The sequence below is a fragment of the Carcharhinus amblyrhynchos genome, chromosome 3 (assembly GCF_965287045.1).
Source record: "Carcharhinus amblyrhynchos chromosome 3, sCarAmb.v2.hapA, whole genome shotgun sequence".
NCBI lineage: Eukaryota > Metazoa > Chordata > Chondrichthyes > Carcharhiniformes > Carcharhinidae > Carcharhinus > Carcharhinus amblyrhynchos.
In genome coordinates, this window is record NC_137326.1 from 26456397 (window position 1) to 26478593 (window position 22197).

Here is a 22197-nt window from a genome sequence, read left to right on the forward strand (position 1 = left end):
AAGGTTGCTCTTTGATTCTGTAATCCATATAAATAATTTCTCTCTCTAGTGGAGTGTTACGACTCTCACAGAATTGCTAGCTTTTACCTTATTTTATGGAGGTAATAATAGATGCCCTGTCTCAACCCAAAGGTCCAGAAACAGGTCACCCATTGTTTAAGTTTTCTTTGATCCAACCCAACAACTTACCTTATACAATAAATACAAGTTTGATTTTAACTGTGATTATTCCAAGCTTGTGTACTGTGTTTACTTCAGGGTTGGTCATCGGTTTCTCAATTGGATACCTTCCATTCACTATTCTCTCTCTCTGCCTGCCCGCCCCCCCCCCCCCCCCCCCCGCCGCCGACAGGCTAAACTGATGGAAAGTGGGCCTTCTGCCCCTCAGTGGGAGGAGGCCCCACATTCATGAGTTACAAGCCAATCTGATTGGCTAGCAGCGTTAGAGTTCAGGAGTGGATGCCATCAGGAATACAAGCTTTCAGAGGATAGTGGCTGCCCTTATTGGCAAGTCATAAGGTTTTAGGGCAGGAAGGAATCCTGGAGCCCAGGGAAGGGGATGTGGGAAGCAGGTTTTGTGGGCAGATGACATGGAAGGAGGAGGGTACAGGTGACTTTTTTTGGCGGGGGGGGGGGGAAGAGAGAGAGAGAGAGAGAGAGAGAGAGAGAGAGAGAGAGAGAGGGAGAGAGAGAGAGAGAGAGAGAGAGAGAGAGAGAGAGATGCTCCAATGGATGTTGGGCAACCCCCAAATGATGTGCCACCCCTTTCTTCCTGTTTTCTTTTAAAAACACCTTGCCCATTCCCTCCAGACTGGCCATGCTGACCATCTAATGGTATTTGCAGTATATTATTCAGGTCACAGACTTGCTAACAAGCCAAAGTGGCCTTTAATTATTCACTTAAACTGGGCAGGTTGGCTGCCACCAAGAACCAGCATATTATGGGAATCTGGTCAGGGTGGGCAAGTTGGTCCTGAGCTTACCGCTTAACCTATTGTGAATTTCAGCACATAGCTCTTGTCTCACTGGTTTGCTGATCTTAGTAATTCAGGATTAAGCATGCTTCCCTTGATATCGGTTTTGGTACCATGAAACCACATTGCATGTGAGTAAAATATTCAAAATCAAGTTGCTGAATTCATAAAATAAATCAATGTTAAAAATATAGTGAAAGATATTAAATATAATTTACATCACAGTTTATCATTTAGCCAGTACAATGTTCCAAATGCAGCTGTTTACTCTAATCCCATTCTAAGCACTCTTTCACAAACTTTAGTCTTCAGTTAATTAACTGATTCCAAAATTGCAACAGTGACTACACTTCTTTAGAAGTGCTTAATAGCTGCAAATCAGTTTGGAACATCCTGAAGTTGAGAGAGGCATTTCAGAAATGTAGTATTTTCTATGCCACAACAGTCACTTGCAGTAAAATATCATTGGTAGATTATCTCAAAAAAAAACAGGGGTCAGGTAGAATGCTTTAAATCATTATTATGACAAATGGCCAATCTGGAAACATTCTTATTATCTACTTCCTCACCACCTTTCAGCTTGCAACTGAATCTGCCACCTCTTTGCCAACCTGTGTTCTACTGTTCTTGCATTCTACCTGGAATATTGCCATTTAATTTGCAGTTTAATTTGACTCCGCTCTCAGCCACAGGGAAGACTTTTGAATGTAATGGAATCCCCAAAGCAGACAATTTTCTGATCAATAATCCACAATAGCACTTTGATATTGATCCAAGAACTATGTAAGAATGCATAAGCTCAATATAATTCCTCCTGACTCTGGAGCAGTATCTACAAGAGCTGTAGTGAACTTTGTTCATTTCAGAAAGGTGAAATCTTTACAATTCAATACCACTATTTTTTGCTTGGAACAAGTCTAAGTACATGTAAGAGCTTGAAATCTGGATCAATTGTAGGTCAAGGATGGTTACTTTTCCAATTTAAAATTGTAAAAAAAATTGAAGTACAGTAACTATCTCAATATTTTAAAAATCAAGTTACTTCTGAAAGTTTAATTTTAGCCGATCATAGAAATATTATTTTATGTAGTTTATTTTTGGCATTGATTATTGTAAGCTGTTCAAAAGAATCCAGAAAAGCTATGATACAGTTGGAAACCCAATTTAGAAAACAATTCCATGTCAAAGGATTGGTGTCAATTGCACAAGAACTCAATGGCATAACAGTTAAAATCTGAGGTCTGATTAACTAAATCGCAATTCAATATTTAAATTTCAAATGGTCTTGCTCATCAATTCAGGATGTTAATGCTGAGGATTGGGACATCTTCCATTTCAGGCAGAGTTAGAATCAAGCAGAGTCAGATGCAGAGCAAATCATCATCTGTTCTTTTCCTGGCAATATGCATCAGTCTTACCTTCAGATAAGCACCCCCGCTCCACATTTATCCCCATTTCCATTAACTCAGAATTAATGAGCAAACCAGTTAGATAACTGTTCTGACAAGTTGAAATATATCAGTACTTACAGTTTGAATTTCTATAGAGAAGAAATGGGTCGTGGAGCTGAAACTCCAGATCTTTGTTGATGGGTTCAACTAAATTTTTCATGTTAAGTCGATTCATAATTGTAAAACCATGGTAAGGAGAAGCTGACCTGTGAAAAACATGTTTTTTTAAATATACAAAATCGGTTTTAAACTTACAAGGTCATACACACTTTACACTTAACGTATTCCTGCAGAATTTTTTTTATCAATATTGCTTTCACCTGAGTCAAGAGAAACAATTTTCTGAGACTGTATTGGATCTATGCATCTTCTGTCAGTTCTGATGCAGTTAATCATGAGTTCATAATTCAAATAACCCTCTGCTTCTCTCTAGCTTTGTTTTCCTTTCTGTTTAGTCTTGTAATGAAAATAGTAAATCATGGGTTGCCACTGGAAGGTACATGACCAGGCTTGGGATTAATGTGTGAACGGGTTCCTTACAGTTCTCTTTTTATATTGACATAATCAGTTCCAACCAGCTAGTCCAAGTTGCAAATGCTCAGCAACAGCAACTTCCCTTGGCATCATGTATGTGCAGGGATAAGTAATCAGGAAGCAGCTGAAAAACAGTTTTTCAGGTTAGCTTTCCTTTACTACGTCATTATACGTGATCATGAGTTGACTTCACTTCACCTCACAATGCAAAATTTAACCTTGGCTGGGCCAGATCAGTGCTAACCCCACTGACACCAATATCACCTTGGAAAACACACAATTCAACCTTCTCCAGAGAATCTGCTGGCCTATTGTCCTAGTTAAATAGGGCTAAAAAAAGTGAGGCTACAAAGGGTGTTTGAGAGAATTTGCATCACATTACACCCTTTTCTACAAATTATTTCCAAAACTATGTTTCTCAATAGACAGCTTTCTTAAGAAAATGTTTGCATTTAATAAGCACCCTTCATAACCTCAGGACATCCTATAGCACACGACAGCTAACACAGTAGTTCACTGTATAGCCACTGCTGCTTTGCAGGAAAGACAGCAGCTAATGTGTCCCGTAACAGCAATCAAATAAAATGATCATAAAATCTAGTTATAGTGATAGATAAATATTCAGAGCGACTTTCAACACCATAGTGTCAGTCAATAAGTCGAAGGTGAGATGGGACTTGAAAAAGGATGCAGAAAATGTCTATTTACTCAACAAAATGCAAGGCAAAGTCTTTACTCAGCAGTCCATTCAAACAGTGCATTACAGTAATGAGTCCATTTAAAAAGAGTATCCACAAAACACAGCAAACAGAACTTAGGACTGCAACTACAGCAACTATTCCTGGTAAAAACAATGATTCACCAGCAAACTGGAGTAAAGGTTATGGGCGGCACAGTGGTTAGTACGGCTGCATCACAGCATCTGGGACCTGGGTACACTTCCGGCCTTGGGTCACTGTCCATGTGGAGTCTGCAGGTTAGGCGAGTTGGCCATGCAAAATTGCCCCTTAGTGTCAGGGGGTTCAGCAGAGTAAATGTGTGAGGTTACAGGGATAGGGCCTGGGTGGGATTGTGGTTGGTGCAGATTTGATGGGCCGAATGGCCTCCTTCTGCACTGTAGGGACTCTGATAGTTATACACAATGTGAAATATTAATGCAAGTCACTTCTAACAGCGTGGCCTGCAGGCATGACTGACTGTGGAGTTACCTAATCCTCTCCCAATCTTACCAAGAATGGTTGTTTGACAATGCTTTTTCCTTATTCTTTCATGGGATACTAGTGTCACTGGCTGGTCAGAAATTGTTGCCCATCCTTAACTGCCTTTATAGTAGTGCTTTGCAGGGCCACTGCAGGGAGCAATTAAGAATCAACCACACTGCTGTGGATTTGTGGCCCAGAACAGGCAAGGACATCAGATTTCATTTTCTAAAGAACATTCGTGAACTAGATGGATTTTTACAACTATCAATGATAGTTGTTATGGTCATTACTGATATTAGCTTTCAATTCCAGACTGGTTACTGTCAACCCATCAGAGAACAGGTTCAAATTGTGATGAGCCACATTACACCTGTCAAAAGAGCAAAACAATTAAAATGTTTTGATTCCCAATCCCAACACAGATATAATGGAGAAAACATTATTCAGTATATGCCCTAACATCAAAGCAATTTTTAAAAACTTTGGCAGCCATTGTGGGAATCTCATTTCTTAAGTCTCGGTAGCTCTAATCATCCTGATGGTTGCACACTCGCTCATTAAGCAATGCCAAACCTTTCAATAAGCTTAATTCAACTGGATATTTAACACAGGATGGCTTTGTGGCAAACAAAAATCAATATAATGTCAAATCTTGAGAGTTGAGTGTACTCCATTTGAGTGAAGATGATCTCTTTCTTCAACACATTTGTTCTACATGGCCACCTAACCATAGTTGATCAGTTGCTCCCAGTAACAGATTCTGCTATCTCACCTTTTGCCATCATCAGAATTTTCTCTCTTAATGGCACTGTTAACACTCCCCTTTGTCTTACGTCCAGGACAAATTTGTCGACATCTCCTTTGCCCCAAACTACCCCTGATCTTCTGTTAAAACCATAGAATCCCTACACAGTGCAAGAGGGGCCATGCAGTCCATCAAGTCTGCACAAATTCTCCAAAAGAGCATCGTACCTAGATCCACCTCCCTGCCTATCCCTCTAAGCCCACACATTTACCATAGCTAATTCACCTATCTTTAGACACCAAGATTCAATTTACCAAAGCCAATCCAACCAATTTGCGCATCTCCAGATTGTGGGAGGACTTTGAGTGCCCAAAAAAACCCACACAGACACAAAGAGAATGTGCAAACTCACACAGTCATCCAAGCCCAGAATTGAACCCAAGTCCCTGGCACTGAGAGGCAGCAGTGCTAAGCATTGTACCACCCCACCTCCTGTGTCCTATTTCCAACTCTTTAATTCTCATTTTTATCTTGCTTCAGTTTTGGAGAAGGATCATTTCGATCTAAGACTAAACTTTGTTTCTCTCCACAGATGCCGACAGACCTGAGTTCATCCAACATTTTCTGTTTTTATTTCAGATTTCCAGCATCTGCAATATTTTGCTTTTACATTGGTCCTGCTTCTGGAAAATATATTTTCCAGAATTATACGTTAGTACTCTGATAAAAACTGCTTGAATGCTATACGTAACAATTTACCTAAAGTTGGTGATAACACCTAAACCTACAAAATGCTACCATGCTAACTTCTACTTCTGAAGTAAAAAAGAAAGGACTTAGCTGAAAGATAGATCCATATAAATAGATCGGTGCTGGGGCCTCAACTGTTTACTATTTACACAGATGATCTGGGGGAGGTGGCTCAGTGTAGGGTAACGAAATTTGCTGATGACACGAAGATGAGTGGAAAAGCAAATTGCGTGGAGGGTGTGGAAAGTCTGCAGAGAGATCTGGATAGGATGAGTGAGTGGGCGAGGACCTGGCAGATGGCGTATAATAGCAAATGAGAGGTTATCCACTTTGGTAGAAATAATAGTAGGAGGGATTATTATTTAAAGGGCGAAAAGCTGCAGCATGCTATGGTGCAGAGGGACCTGGGGGTCCTTGTGCATGAATCGCAAAAACCCAGTCTGCAGGTGATGAAGAAGGCAAATGGAATGTTGGCCTTTATAGCGAGGGGGATGGAATATAAAAGCAGGGAGGTCTTGCTGCAACTGTACAGAGTACTGGTGAGGCCACAGCTGGAGTACTGTATGCAGTTTTGGTCACCGCAGTTGCGGATGGATATAGTGGCCTTGGAGGGAGTGCAGAGAAGGTTCATTAGGCTGATACTGGAGATGAGGGGGTTAGCCTATGAAGAGAGACTAAATAGACTGGGTCTGTACTCGGAGTTTAGAAGGCAGAGGGGGGATTTTATAGAGACATACAAGATAATCAAGGGGATAGACAGGGTAGAGGTAGAGAGATTCTTCCCGCTTAGAAAGGATAGCAGGACTAGAGGGCACAGCCTCAAAATAAGGGAGGGGCAGTTTAGATCAGAGTTGAGGAGGAACTTCTTCACTCAAAGGGTGGTGAATCTCTGGAATTCTCTGCCCATTGAAGTGCTGGAGACTACCTCGCTGAATATATTTAAGTCACGGGTAGATAGGTTTCTGATAGACAAGGGAATTAAGGGTTATGGGGAGAAAGCGGGAAAATGGAACTGATCCACTTCAGATCAGCCATGATCTTATTGAATGGCAGGGCAGGCTCGAAGGGCTAGCTGGCCTACTCCTGCTCCTATTTCTTATGTTCTTATAAATGGAATTAAAGGAAAAAAAAAACTCTTGAAAAAAGTTTTAATTTTAAAACATACTATATGTTGTGCATCCCACTTTGCAAACTGGTACCATTTGTAGTTTCAGTGCACAGGTCGTAAAATAATAGAATTTTAGTGTTATTGTATGTTTCGGATGCGCCTCAATGCAATACATTCTAATTAAGTATAAATTAAATGTGATATATGGTAGGTATCCACAGACACTATATTTCTCAATGAGAAATTATTTGACTTTACAGAAAATATATTTATCATTTCACTAACCAGTCCTATGTAGAGATTTATCCAATGTTTTCCATGGATTTTCTGCAGGGTAGAAGTTACATGAGAAAGCTCTGAGAATACATTTTCACTGGATTAATTCACCTCTCCTGGCATTGCTACCACAGGATATGAGGACATTGGTTTTTATTCATTCTTCCACAGGATATGGGCATTGCTGGCTAGGGTATCATTTATCAACCATCCAAAATTGCCTTTCAGAAGGTAATGGTAAACTGCCTTCTTGAACCACTACAGTCCATGTATTGCAGATACACCCACAATGCTTTAAGAAAGAAGTTCCAGGAATTTGACCTAGCAACAGTGAAGGAATGGTATGTGGCTTGAAGGGGAACTTATAGGTGCTGGTTTTCCCATTCATCTGCTGCCCTTTCTCTGCAGATGCAGTGCATTTTATAGATGGTACACACTGCTGCCCGAGCATTGGTGGTGGAGGTAGAGTGTATTTAAAGTGGTGGATGAAGTGCCAATCAATTGGGCTGCTTTGTTCTAGATGGTGTCAAAGCTTCTCAAGTGTTATTGGAGCTGTACTTATCCAGGCAAGTGGACAGTATTCTAACACATTCCTGACTTTTGCCTTGAAGATTGTGGGAGTCAATAAGTGAGCCATTTGCCGCAGAATTCACAGCCTTGGATTTGCTCTTGTAGCCACAGTATTGATGTGGTGGTTTCAGTTCAGTTTCTGGTTAATGGTAACCCCCAAGCTGTAAATAGTAGGGGTTTCAGTGATGATAATATCAATTAATGCAAAGGAAAGATGGTTATATTCTCTTTTGCTGGAAGTGGCCATTGCCCAGCACTTCTGTGGCGTAAATATTACTTGCCACTCATCATCTCAAGCCTGAATGTTGCCCACGTTTTGCTGCTACGGACAGTGCTTCAATATCTGAGTCACAAATGGTGCTCAACACTGCGCAGTCCCCATTCTTGCCTTATGATGGAGGGAAGGTCATTGGTGAAGCAGTTGCAGATGGCTGGGCCTAGGACTGAGATGACTGCCACAACTTTCCTTTGTACCAGGTATGACTCCAACTAGAGGAGGGATTTCCCCTACTGATTCTCATTGACTTCAGTTTTGCTACAGCTCCTTGATGCCATACTCAGCCAATTTCTGCCTTGATGTCAAGGGCAGTCAGTCTCACCCCACTTCAAGTTCAGCTCTTTGGTCCATGCTCATTGTTCCCTGAGAGCACTGAAGAGATGATGTGGATGTGCCGGCATTGAACTGGGGTAAACACAGTAAAAAGTCTGACAACACCAGGTTTTAGTCCAACCGATTTATTTGATAGTAAACGCACAAGCTTTCGGGTTAGTCCCTTCGTCAGGTGAATGGAGAGTTCTGGCCTCAGACAGAGCATATAAAGCACAGACAGTTTACAGATTACTGATTAGAATGCGAATCTTTACACCTAACCTGCTGTTCAAGTCTTGAAGTGGCCGACAATGTGAGTGGAAGGAGCGATGTTCATTCATCCGTTGTCATAGCATCTGCATGGTCTCCCCAATGCACCATGCTTCAGGACATCCTTTCTTGCAATGTATCAGGTAGACAATGTTGGCCGAGTTGCAAGAGTATTTACCGTGTACCTGGTGGATGGTATTCTCACGTGTGATGATGGTATCCGTGCCGATGATCCGGCATGTCTTGCAGAGGTTGCTGTGGCAAGGTTGTGTGGTGTTGTGGTCCATGTTCTCCTGAAGACTGGGTAGTTTGCTGCGAACAACGGTCTGTTTGAGGTTGTGTGGTTGTCTGAAGGCAAGGAGTGGGGGTGTGGGGATGGCCCTGGCGAGATGTTCGTCTTCATCAATGATATGTTGAAGACTCCGGAGAAGATGTCGTAGCTTCTCCGCTCCGGGGAAGTACTGGACGATGAAGGGTACTCTGTCCACTGTGTCCCGTGTTTGTCAGATCGGTGCGGTTTCTTGCCACAGCAACCTCTTGCCTTCAGACAACCACACAACCTCAAACAGACCATTGTTCGCAGCAAACTACCCAGTCTTCAGGAGAACATGGACCACAACACCACACAACCTTGCCACAGCAACCTCTGCAAGACATGCCGGATCATCGACACGGATACCATCATCACACGTGAGAATACCATCCACCAGGTACACGGTAAATACTCTTGCAACTCGGCCAACATTGTCTACCTGATACGTTGCAAGAAAGGATGTCCCGAAGCATGGTGCATTGGGGAGACCATGCAGATGCTATGACAACGGATGAATGAGCATCGCTCGACAATCACCAGGCAAGACTGTTCCCTTCCTGTTGGCGAACACTTCAGTGGTCACGGGCATTCAGCCTCTGACCTTCGGTTAAGCATTCTCCAAGGCGGCCTTCACGACACACGACAGCGCAGAGTCGCTGAGCAGAGACTGATAGCCAAGTTCCACACACATGAGGACGGTCTCAACAAGGATCTTGGGTTCATGTCGCACTATCTGTAACCCCCAACACTTGCCTGGGTTTGCAAAACCTCACTCACTGTGCTGTCTGGAGACAATACACATCTCTGTAACCTGTGATCAGTGCTCCTTCCACTCACATTGTCGGCCACTTCAAGACTTGAACAGCAGGTTAGGTGTAAAGATTCGCATTCTAACCAGTAATCTGTAAACCGTCTGTGCTTTATATGCTCTGTCTGAGGCCAGAACTCTCCATTCACCTGACGAAGGGACTAACGCGAAAGCTTGTGCGTTTACTATCAAATAAATCGGTTGGACTAAAACCTGGTGTTGTCAGACTTTTTACAGCACTGAAAAGAGGCAGCGATTTGTAAGAGGAGAGCTTGTGAGTAAGTTAAAGCGATTTTTATAATTAACTTTGCTAGTTTTTTAAAAATTTTATTCCGGAAACCAGAAGTAGTTTGCAAAGGGACTTGGGTAGTTTTTTTTCCCCTTACCATAAATTGGACCGGTGAGGAATCCCGATTCTCTACACAGGTAGAGTACCCCACCCTCCCACCTCCTCTAACCTAAAAGGAGGGGGGGGGGGGCTTGGAGTGAGAACAGGTAAGTCTGTTTTTGGTTTTTTTTGTGTGAGCTGGAAGCGCTTTGACTCACAGGGCCTAAGCAAAAAGGGGTGAGGCAAGGTAAGTTTATAAGTTTTTATTACTTTTTTCTCTATTTCTAAAAAGGGCAAGTATGAGAGTGTGAGGCCAGTATGTTGTTGCCAATGCAATATGTGGGAGGTCCTGGAGGCTCCTGGTCTCCCAAACATCCATATCTGTGCTCGGTGTGTAGAGCTGCAGTCCCTAAGGGACCAGGTTAAGGAACTGGAACTGCAGCTCGAGGACCTTTGTCTCATTAGACAGAATGAGGAGGTAATTGGCAGAAGCTACCGGCAAGTGGTCACACCTGGGCAATGGGAAGAAGGCAAGTGAATAACAATTAGGAAGGGGAAAGCTCATGTGATGGACAGCACACCAGTGGATGTCCCCCTTCAAAATAAGTACTCCTGTCTGAGTACTGCTGGGGGGGGGGGGGGACAGCTCACCTGGGGGAGGAAGCGGTGGCTAGATCTCTGGGGCTAAGCCTAACCCAGTACTTCAAAAAAGTAAGAAAAAGAGCAGCAAGGCAGTGTTAATAGGGGATGCCATAGCGAGGGGATCAGGCAGATGTTTTTGCGGACAGTGGTTTGCCTCCCTGGAGCTGGGATCCGGGATGTCTCTGGATGCATCCCAGACATCCTGAAAGGGGAGGCTGAGGAGCCGGAGGTTGTGGTTCATATAGGTACCGCTGACATAGGCAGGAAGAGGGTCATGAAAAGGGATTATAGGGAATTAGGTAGACAGCTGAGAAAGAAGAACACGAAGGTAGTAATCTCAGGATTGCTGCCTACGTCGCGGGAGAGTGAGAGCAGGAATGGAATGAGGTGGAGGGTGAATGCTTGACTGAGGGACTGGAGCAGGGGACAGGGATTCCGGTTCCTGGATCATTGGGACCTCTTTAGGGGCAGGTGTGACCTGTGCAGTAAAGACGGGTAACACTTCAATCCCAGGGGGACCAAGAGAAGGTGGATGCTGTGGAGGGACTGTCTACGGAGTCTCTGTGGGTGGAAGTTAGGAACAGCAAAGGGTCGCTAACTTTGCTGGGTGTTTTCTATAGGCCGCCCAATAGTGACAGGGAAGTTGAGGTGCAGGTAGGGAAACAGATTCCGGAGAGATGTGGTAATAACAGAGCTGTCATGATGGGAGACTTTAATTTCCCAAACATTGACTGGAATATCCCTAGGGTAAGGGGTTTGGATGGGGAGGAGTTTGTTAGGTGTGTTCAGGAGGGTTTCCTGACACAGCACGTGGATAAGCCTACGGGAGGAGAGGCTGTACTTGACCTGGTGCTGGCTAATGAACCAGGACAGGTGATGGATCTCTCGGTGGGACAGCATCTCGGGGATGGAGATCATAATTCTATGTCCTTCACGATAGCATTGGAAAGAGATAGGATCAGGCAGGCTAGGAAGGTGTTTGTCTGGAGTAAGGGGAAATACAATGACATCAGGCGGACAACTGGACGAGTAAACTGGAAGGTGTAGTTCTTGGGGAAAAGTACTGAAGGAAGGTGATGGATTTTCAAGGAATGTTTGACTGGAGCTCTGCACGACAACGTTCCGATGAGACAAGGAGGTTTTGGTAGGTCGCGGGAGCCGTGGTGCACGAAGGTTGTGGTGAACCTGGTCAGGAAGAAAAGAAAGGTGTACAAAAGGTTCACAGAGCTAGGAGATGTTAAGGATCTAAAGGAGTATAAGGCTTGTAGAAAGGAGCTTAAAAATGAAATTAAGAGAGCCAGAAGGGGATATGAGAAGGCCTTGGCGGGTAAAATTAAGGAGAATCCCAAGGCGTTCTACAAATACGTGAAGAATAAAAGGGTGAGAAAAGAAGGGATAGGACTTATAAAAGGTGAAGGGGGAAAAGTCTGTGTGGAACCGGAAGAAATGGCAGAGGTGCTTAATGAGTACTTTGCCTCGGTATTCATGGTGGAAAGTGATCTGGGAGGCTGTACTACAGGTTTGCGGCAGACTGAAAAGATTGAGTACGTGGATATTAAGGAAGAGGATGTGTTGGAGCTTATAAATTCTAATCAAGATAGATAAGTCGCTGGGACCGGGTGGGATGTACCCCAGGTTACTGTGGGAGGTGAGGGAAGTGATTGCAGAGCTCCTGACGATGACCTTTGCATCGTCAATGGAGACGGGAGAGGTTCCGGAGGATTGTGGACGTGGTTCCTATTTTCAAGAAAGGGAACAGGGATAGCCCGGGAAATTACCGACCGGTGAGTCTGGCCTCAGTGGTTGGTAAGTTGATGGAGAGGATTCTGAGGGACAAGATTTATGAGCATTTAGAGAAGTTTAGAATGATCAGGAATAGTCAGCACGGCTTTGTCAAGGGCAGGTCGTGCCTTACGAGCCTAGTTGAGTTCTTTGAAAATGTGACTGCACACATTGACGAAAGAAGAGCGGTGGACGTGGTTTACATGGACGTCAGCAAGGCGTTTGACAAGGTCCCCCATGCAAGACTTCTTGAGAAGGTGAGAGGGCGTGGGATCCAAGGGGCTGTGGCCTTGTGGATCCAGAACTGGTTTGCCTGCAGAAGGCAGAGAGTGGTTGTGGATGGGTCTTTTTCTGCATGGAGGTCGGTCACCAGTGGAGTGCCCCAGGGATCTGTTCTAGGACCCTTGCTGTTTGTCATTTTCATAAATGACCTGGATAAGGAAGTGGAGGGATGGGTTAGTAAGTTCGCCGACGGTACGAAGGTTGGTGGTGTTGTGGATAGTCTGGAGGGATGTCAGAAGTTGCAGCGTGACATAGATAGGATGCAAGGCTGGGTGGAGAAGTGGCACATGGACTTCAGTGCGGATAAACGTGTAGTGGTCCATTTTGGCAGGACCAATGGGATGAAGGAATACAATATCAAGGGTAGGAGTCTTAGCTGGGTTGAAGAGCAGAAGGATCTTGGGGTCTGGGTCCATAGGACTCTTAAATCAGCCTCGCAGGTGGAGGATGTGGTCAAGAAGGCGTATGGTGTACTGGCCTTCAGTAATCGAGGGATTGAGTTTAGGAGTCGGGAGGTAATGCTGCAACTTTATAAGACCCTTGTCAGACCCCACTTGGAGTACTGTGCGCAGTTCTGGTCGCCTCACTACAGGAAGGATGTGGAAGATATTGAGAGGGTGCAGAGGAGATTTACAAGGATGTTGCCTGGATTGGGAAGCATGCCTTATGAAGATAGGTTGAGGGAGCTAGGTCTCTTCTCCCTGGAGAGACGAAGGTTGAGAGGCGACCTGATAGAGGTTTATAAAATGTTGAGAGGAGTAGATAGGGTGGATTCTCGGAGGCTATTTCCCAGGGCTGAAATTATCGCTATGAGAGGACACAGGTTTAAGGTGCTGGGAAGCAAGTACAGAGGAGATGTTAGGGGAAAATTCTTCACTCAGAGGGTGGTGAATGAGTGGAATCAGCTGCTGTCGGTGGTGGTAGAGACGAACACGCTGGGTCTTTTAAAAGACTCCTGGATGAGTACATGGGATCTAATGGCATTGGGAGTTACAGATAGTTCTATGGCTTGGTAGTTTTAGATGTAAATGGCGCAACTTGTGGGCCAAAGGGCCTGTTTGTGCTATAGTGTTCTATGTTCTAAGATCAGGAACCGCGTGGCCCTGGCAGAACACAAACTGAGCAACCGTGGATAAAAGCAAATTACTGTGGATGCTGGAATCTACAACCAAAAGAGAAATGCTGGAAGATCTCAGCAGGTCTGGCAGCATTTGTAAAGAAAGAAAGCAAGGAGCTGACGTTGAGTCGAGATGACCCTTTGTCAAAGCTAAAATGCACAGAAAGCGGGTATAAATGAGAGAGAGAGAGAGAGAGAGAGAGAGAATGAATGAAACATGAGTCATGGTGATAGAAACTAGGGGAAAAGACTGCTAATAGCTGTCCACAGAGAAAATAAAGGGCGTGAATGGTCAAATGGAAAAAGGAGCACATATTAGAAACACCACTTTGGAAAGTGGCATCATCAGAGCAAATGCGACGGATCAGTTGCATTTGTTCCAACGATGCCACTTGCACCTGCAACCTGCATCAGTGGGCAGGTTTTGCTGAATAGGTGCTGCATTATAGCACTGTCAAACGCCTTCCATTGCTTTGCTGATGATTGACAGTAGACTAATGGGAAAGAAACGGGCTTGGTTGGATTTTTCCTTTGTGAACAGGACGTACCTGGGCAATTTTCTACATTGCTAGGTAGATGCCAGTGTTGTAACTGTACTGGAACGGCTTAACTGAGGTCATGGTTAGTTCTAGGGCACAAATTCTCAGTACTATTGCCAGAATGTTGTCAGGGGCAGTAGGCTTTGCAGTATCCAGTACCTTCAGCCATTTCTTGACATCATGTGGAATGAACCAAATTGGCCAAAGACTGACATTTGTGATGCTAGGGATCTCAGAAAGATAACAGTTTCAACTTTAATGTTTGGACTTGTGTTGACTCCCCCCATCATTGAGGTTGGGGATATTTGTGAAGCCTCCTCCTTCTATTGTTTAATTGTCCACCACCATTCATGACTGAAAATTACAAGACTGCAGAGCTTAAATCTGATCTGTGGGATCATTTAGTTTTATTGTTTAGCATGCTGTTTGACATACATTTAAGTCTGTATTGCAGCTTCACCGGGTTTACACCTCATTTTCAGGTACGTCTGCTGCTGCTGCTCCTGGCATGCTGTCCAGTGCACTTCACTGAACCAGAGTTAATTACCTGGCTTGATAGGAGAGTGGGGGATATGCAGGGCCATGACGTTAGATTCTGGCTGAATACAATTCTGCTGCTGCTAATAGCCCACAGTGTCTCATGGATACCCAATTTTGAGTTGAAAGACCTCTTTGAAATCTATCTCATTTTGCACAGCAATAATGCCGCATAATGTGATGGAAACTATCCTCATTGTGAAGGCAGGACTTCATCTCCACAAGGACTGTGCGGTAGTCACTCCTACCTGTCATGGCATTGGTGATGTTGAGGCCAAGTAGATTTGTCTCTTATTGCAAGCACCAGCAGCTATGCCCTTTAAGACTCAGTTAAATTGGTCAGTAGTGCTGCTACTGAGACAGTCCTGGTAACGGACATTGAAGTACCCCCATCCAGAGTACATTCTGTGCCCTTGCCACTCTCAGTCCTTACTCCAAAATGGTAGGTGGCAATCAGCAGAAGATTTCCTCGTTTGACTTGTACTTGATGCTGTGATATTTGTTGAGGATTCCCAGGGCAACTCCCTACTGACTGTAAACCCATCCTGACTGATGCCTCTTAAATGCTGCTAATAAAGCAGGCACATTAGCAACTCTGGTGCGGCCGCACCTGGAGTACTGTGTGCAGTTCTGGTCCCCACATTACAGGAAGGATGTGGAGGCTTTAGAGAGGGTGCAGAGGAGGTTTACCAGGATGTTGCCTGGTATGGAGGGGAGGTCCTATGAGGAGAGGCTGAGGGATTTGGGGTTGTTTTCGCTGGAAAGAAGGCGGCTAAGAGGGGATCTTATTGAAACATATAAGATGATTAGAGGTTTAGATAGGGTGGACAGTGATAGCCTTTTTCCTCGGATGGAGAAAGCTAGCACGAGGGGGCATGGCTTTAAATTAAGGGGGGGTAGTTATAGGACGGATGTCAGGGGTAGGTTCTTTACCCAGAGGGTGGTGAGGGATTGGAATGCCCTGCCTGCTGAGGTTGTAAATGCGCCTAGTTTGGGGGCGTTTAAGAGATCTGTGGATAGGTTTATGGACGAAAAGGGATTGGTTTAGGTTAGTGGGTCATTGTTTTTTAACTGGTCGGCGCAACATCGTGGGCCGAAGGGCCTGTTCTGCACTGTAATGTTCTATGTTCTATTTAAAAGGCATCTGAATGGGTGAATGGATAAAGAGATATGGACTGAGTAAGGGCAGGTTTTATTTAGTTTAGTTAGGGCATCATGATTGGTGCAGATTTGGAGGGCCAAAGGGCCTGTTCCTGTGCTGTACTTTGTATACCACTGTGCCATCCTGTCTGGTGGCTCAATCCTGCTGGTGGGACTGGATGTACCCAGGGTTGATGATGGTGGTCTCTTGGCCATTGTAAAATATGATTGAGTACGACTACGTCAGGCTCTTGCTTGGCTAGTCGATGGGACAGCTCTCCTGATTTTAGCATTAATTCTGTAGACAAGATTTCCCTTTGCCATGTACTAAGCTGTGCTGGGAAAAGGCAGTGGCATCTTTGTGCAGGAAAAATTAACAGAATTCTTGAAGTTGCGAGTTCTTGATTATAGGTGGCCAGCATGGTGAACAACACCAAATATCTGAAAGCAGATTATTACCCTCGACAGTAGCATGCAATTTAGGCAGAACCTATAATTAGCAGACAGAGAATGTAGGGATGCATGCCCATCACTGGAAGAAGATGGACAGTAGAACATTAAAGTTTAAAACACAGCATTCATATTTTACAACCACTCAGCAAAATAAATAATTTACATATGAACAATTCAGATTACATAAATCTATTTTTGTCGTGCAGATTAAAGTCCAGAGCTGCAAGTTTTCTTCACTGATTGCTTCTTTCCATCTCTACCATATCCTCAGGAATGTACTTGTGGGCATAGCCAGGTATAGAGTGTTTTATAGACATTGATATTATTTTGATTTAGTTGACAAGGTATCCCTTTGTCTTTGTTGGAATTTTGTTTCTTATTTTAATTTCCTTTAGTTCTATTGGACCTTTTTTTTTGCTATATCAGCGTTATCCTGAAAAGGGACATCTGTTGTCATGAATTTCACCCTTATTGGTTGATCAAAATAGGCCCAAAGTATTTCCCAGCAGCTTTCAAGGCATAGTCACTGCTGCATAGACAAATGTAGCTATTGGTTTTCTAATGGCCAGGTCCCAAAACCAGTAATCAGAAAAATAACCATTTAACCTGCAATGGGTGCATTAATTGGATGACAAATAATGGTCAGGACACCAGGAAATCACCCCTGCTCCTTTTCAACGTGGAACAGGGTCATTCCCATCCACCCAAGTTGACCGAATGAAAAAGTGGCATATTGACAATGCAGCATTCCCTCAGCATTATTCTGAAAAATATACCAAGATTATATAGTTGCTTTCTCACTTCTAAACTCCATTACTGAGTGAAACTGAGTCACTGAGCAACATAAAGAGTCAATTGTGGTGTTAAAACTTAAAGATTATATCATCTCATCCTTATATCAGGAAACATCCATCATATATTTGCACCTTTCAATTTTCATTTCTCCTTCCAGAGCAACAAGTAGTGCCAACATATGATTTATTTCTTTTAAGGTTTTCATGCCATGGGACATAACAGCTTTAACTCTTGAAAAACAGTTCCTCAGATGCTGTATTTCAACACATACCTGGTGTATACAAACAAAGTACCTTCTACATCAGTCTTCTCCTGTAAAAGATAAAAGTACATCAAATTTCAAATTAAGCAATCAATGACAAAACCCTCTACAATTCTAAAATAATCTACTTATTTTTACTTGCAGAAACTACCTCTTGTACTACAGGCCTTAATTAAGCCTAAATCCATTAACTACCCAAGAGATTGCTCAGAACTATTACTGAAAAACAACCAGATTATAATGGTGGCTTAACATCTAGGGCATTCATTCATCTTGGATTCCTCAATGCAGCAAGATAGTCCACCCTTTCAAAATAGTAATAACGTTCTTACTTATTCACATATGAACACCACCACCTGGAAGGTCCCCTTCAAGTCAGTCGCTATTTATTTGGAAATATATTGAGGTTCCTTCACTGTTGCAGGATTAAAATCTTGGGAACTCCCTCCCTAATTGCACTTGTGTACACCTACACCACAGGAACTGTAGTGATTCAAGAAGGCAGCTCGCCACTTTCTCAAAGGGAATTAGGGGGTGAGCAATAAATAGTGCCTCAGGCAGCAGCACCCATATCTTGTAAATGAATAAAACAAAATCTGTCAATCTAACATGTCTTTTAAGTGTAATAAACCTCATGCTTGTTTGAATTGCATTTACTTCAGTGTTCCTTTATTTTCAAGTTCTCAGATAAAACTTTAATTTCTAAAACTAAAGGTTACATTCTCAAACATATAAATCAATTAGATATTCACAACACTTCTGAAAGCCATAATTGAATCTGCCTCTACCACACTCTCAGGGGATGCATTTGAGAACCTAACCACTTACTTTGTAAAAATTGTGTCAAGTTACTGTTGGTTTTTTTGCCATTCATCTTATAGCAGTGTCCTCCAGTTCTTGACCCTTCAATCAAGAGGAACAGTTTCTATTTACTCTATCTAGACCACTCATGATTTTGAATACAGCTATCAGATTTTCTCTCAAACTTTGCTAAGGAGAACAGCCCAAGCTTCTCCATTCTGTGTGTGTTACTGAAAAATGATGACAGGCATGGAAACAGAGTCCTTACTTTTTGTAAATAATTAATCTGTTCCTAAATTCATTAAAGCAAGTTTGCTTTAGGTTGTGAAGTAGGTTGACAAACTTTTAAAATATTTTCACTTGCTGTTAAATGGTTTCCAGATTTGGAAAATTTCTATTGAGCCAAGTCAAACAACATAAGGATTGCACCTGTCCAATTCATACAGAATATTGCAAAGTGTCAATTGTTTCATTCAACTACCGATCTGGCTAAGATTATTATCCTGGCATATTATATCATTAGAGTTAATAATAAGGCTTTACACTAAAACAGGGAGAGGGCAGGGTTTGCTTGAAGGGAAATTTAGAATTCTGAAGAGAAAAATTGAGGCAACAGTGCAGTGTGGCAATTCAGCCAAAATCCTGGGACTCCCTTCCTAATGCACTGTGGGAGTTTTTATAAAATATGGACTGCAGCAGTTCCAGAAGGCAGCTCAACACCACCTTCTCCTGGGTAATTAGGGATGGGCAACAAATGCTGGCTGAGCAAATAACACATATTCCATCAAATAATAAAATTAAATTGGGTAGATCATTTGACCATCAGCCTTCACAACATTCAGTAAAATCACAGCTAATCCAATTGTGGCCTTAATGCCACTTTCTTGCCTGTTCCCCATAACACCTAGACTTTCAAAATCCCAGAAGGGTATTATAGGTAATGGCTTTGTTACGATCCTAAACCAGATCCCCATTGTGACCAGGTTGATTTCTAATCATCTTAACCTGCATTCTTAAATTAGTTGGCTTCACCATCATAAATAACCAGGCTCATGTGGAAAAAGTCATATTGATAATTTGAAAACAAACAAGGGGAGAGTTGAGTAACAGCTGGAAACTGTGCTTCAGACACCACAGATAAAGGAAAACATAAAGACAAAGTAATTAAACTGGAAGAGAGAAATAACAAATGAGTGGAATATTGGAGCTGAGTGGATGGTGTGTGATCCAAATAATCTCTCTGTAGGAATGCATGGAGTATAGGTGAACAAATTGTACAAATTCAACATGGAGGGTATGGCTTGGTGGCCTTTAGTGAGACTTAACCACAAAATGGCCAGGACTGGGAACTAAATACACCAGGCTATATAGTCTACAGGATGGGGATTGGTTTACGTACAGGACATATTTTCCACATTGCGGGGTAGATGCCAGTGTTATAACTGTATTGGAATAGCTTGGCTAGTAGTACGGCACAAGTCTTCTGATTGTGTCAGAGCCCATAACTGTTGCAGTATCCAATGCCTTAGGCTGCTTCTTGATATCACGTGGAATGAAGCAACTTGGCACCAATGATGTTGGAGACCGTCAGAGGATGCCAAGATGGATAATCCACTCAGCTTTTCTGGCTGAAAACTGTTGCGAGTGCTTCAGCCTTATCTTTTGTACAGATATGCTGGGCTCCTCCATCTTTGGAGTTATTTAATTGTCTACCATCAATCACAACTAGATGTGGCAGGACTGCAGAGCTTAGACCTAATCTGTTATTTGTGGAACTGCTTCGCTCTATTACTTGTTGCTTATGCTGTTTTGCACACAGCTTCACTAGTATTGCCCAAGGTATGCCCTCCTACACTCTTCAGAGTTGATCCCCCGGTTTGGTAGTAACGGTAGAGTGGATAATTTACCAGACCATGAGGTGACATATTGTGGCTCAGTACAATTCTGTTGTTGCTGATGGCCCACCGTGCCTCATTGATGCCCAGGTTTGAATTGCTAGATCTGTTCGAAGTCAATTCCATTTAGCATGGTGAGTGCGCCACATAACATGGTGGAAGGTATCAATGTGAAGATGGGAATTTGCCTCTGTGCAATGGTCACTCTTACCGATACTGTTATGGATAGATTTACCTGCTGCAGGCAGGTTGGTGAGTATGAGCTCAATCAAGTTGTGTTTTTAAACTCTTGTTGGCTCCCTCACTACCTTCTGAAGGCCCAGTCTAGCACTTATGCCCTTTTGACTCCAGCCAACTTGCTCCAGCTAAAGCCATTCCTGGTGATGGACATTAAGTTCTTCACCCATAGTACATTCTCCAACAGGCGGCCTTGCCCTCGCCTTCCTCACTGCTTCCTCCAAGTGATATTCAATGTGGAGAAGCCCAGAATCCCCACAGTGCAGGCTGAGGGCGTTTGGCCCATGAAGTCTACATCAACTCTCTGAAAAAAACATCTTACTCTGGTCCTAACCCTAAAACTCCACGTATTTACCCCAGTGATCTCCCTGACTTACAAATCTTTGAACATAAAGGGAAAGTTTAGCATGGAAGTCACATGAGCAGTAGACTTTGCTGTATTGAACCTGTTTAAAGGGTTTTGTCTATGGTAAGGGTTTTGGTTTAATTGGAACACATATCTTGAAACATATCTAGAATGTTCACAGTAAACTAGACAAATCTGTTAATATGATAGAAGACCAGTGGGAGGTGTTTTAAAACAAAAACTTGTGACATATAACCAATTTATATCCCGAGAGCTAGATCAAGCATTGGCTCAAGTTCAAGATGGAGCCTTATTTTGTCAGCATGGAATTTGTTTGTCTCTCTTGTGGGGACCATGAACTGAATTCAATTTGAATCTGGTTTTTGGAGCAAGGTTTGTGTCTGCCAGGTCCACTTTGAGCATTGGCTTTTAACTTTAATGGAGTAAAAATGTTTCAAAACAGCTCTGTTTGCTGGAAAAAAACAGACATGGACTACATAGAATTACATAAGCTATGAAACATAGAAACAGGTGCTTCATTCCATCCAGTTCATGCCAGTGTTTATGCTCTACTCAAGCTTCCTCCCACCTTCCTTCATCCAAATCTAGCATTGTAAGCCTTTATTCCTCCTCTGTCATTTGCTCGTCCAGCTGTTCCCTAGATACATCAATATTATTCACTTCAAACACTCCACATGATACAAAGTTTCACATTTTCACCACTCTTTGGATAAAGTTTCTTTAAATTCCTTTTTGGATTTCTTGGTCATTGTCTTATATCGATTGTTTCCTCGTAGGGAAGGGCATAATAGAGACATTCCCTCTACTGAGGCATTTCATAATTCTGAAAGCCTCTATTAGGTCATCTTGCAGCCATTTTTTAAGGTAAAGCAACTCAGCCTATCAAACTTTTCCTGAACATCTAAAGAGGTGTGAGACAACATAAAAGCAAAAAATAAAATGCTGAACTGCAAAGGGGACAAAATATAAGCGTTACAAGAAGGGAGTATGAAAAGAAACTTGCAAGAGATAGCAGGATATCAAAATAATAAAAATACAATATTAATAAAGGATGGTCAGGAGCAGTGAGAGTCTTTGAAAATTGATTAGTGATATTGTTAATGAAAATAAGAAAATGGTGAACTTGCTTCAGTATTTACAGGAGATGAAGTGATCAGCATGCCAAACATCCTGAAATAATGCGTTTTCAATCAAGGACAGAGGTTCACAAAAATCATTAGCAAAAAATACAGAAATGAAGAAAATAATGGCACTAAAGAGTGACAAATCCAGAGGGGAGGTTGGTTTCCAGCTCAGGATTTTAAAAGAAATAGATGAAAACATTACAGATGTCCCAACTATAATCTGAAGTTTCTTGATTCTGGAACTGTTTCTTTAGATTTAAAAAAAAATGCACAACTCACCTTTATTTGAGAAAGATCACAAAAGGA

The 22197-nt window shown here is 42.7% G+C and overlaps 1 protein-coding gene across 2 annotated transcripts in view; it reads right to left on the bottom strand.

Annotated features, from left to right (window-relative positions):
• The window catches only part of dcp1a (decapping mRNA 1A), a 61752-nt gene that overhangs the window by 36873 nt on the left and 2682 nt on the right, over nucleotides 1–22197 (bottom strand). Inside the window, exons 2-4 of one of the 2 annotated variants that reach the window (XM_080182528.1) lie at nucleotides 18296–18370; nucleotides 17477–17517; nucleotides 2504–2631 (exon numbers count right to left, since the gene is read on the bottom strand). In XM_080182528.1, coding sequence (XP_080038654.1) covers nucleotides 2504–2600 — 97 coding nt within the window. In that variant the 5' untranslated portion in view covers nucleotides 2601–2631; nucleotides 17477–17517; nucleotides 18296–18370. The remainder of the gene's footprint in view (nucleotides 1–2503; nucleotides 2632–17476; nucleotides 17518–18295; nucleotides 18371–22197) is intronic. The other variant, XM_080182518.1, reaches the window with a different exon arrangement.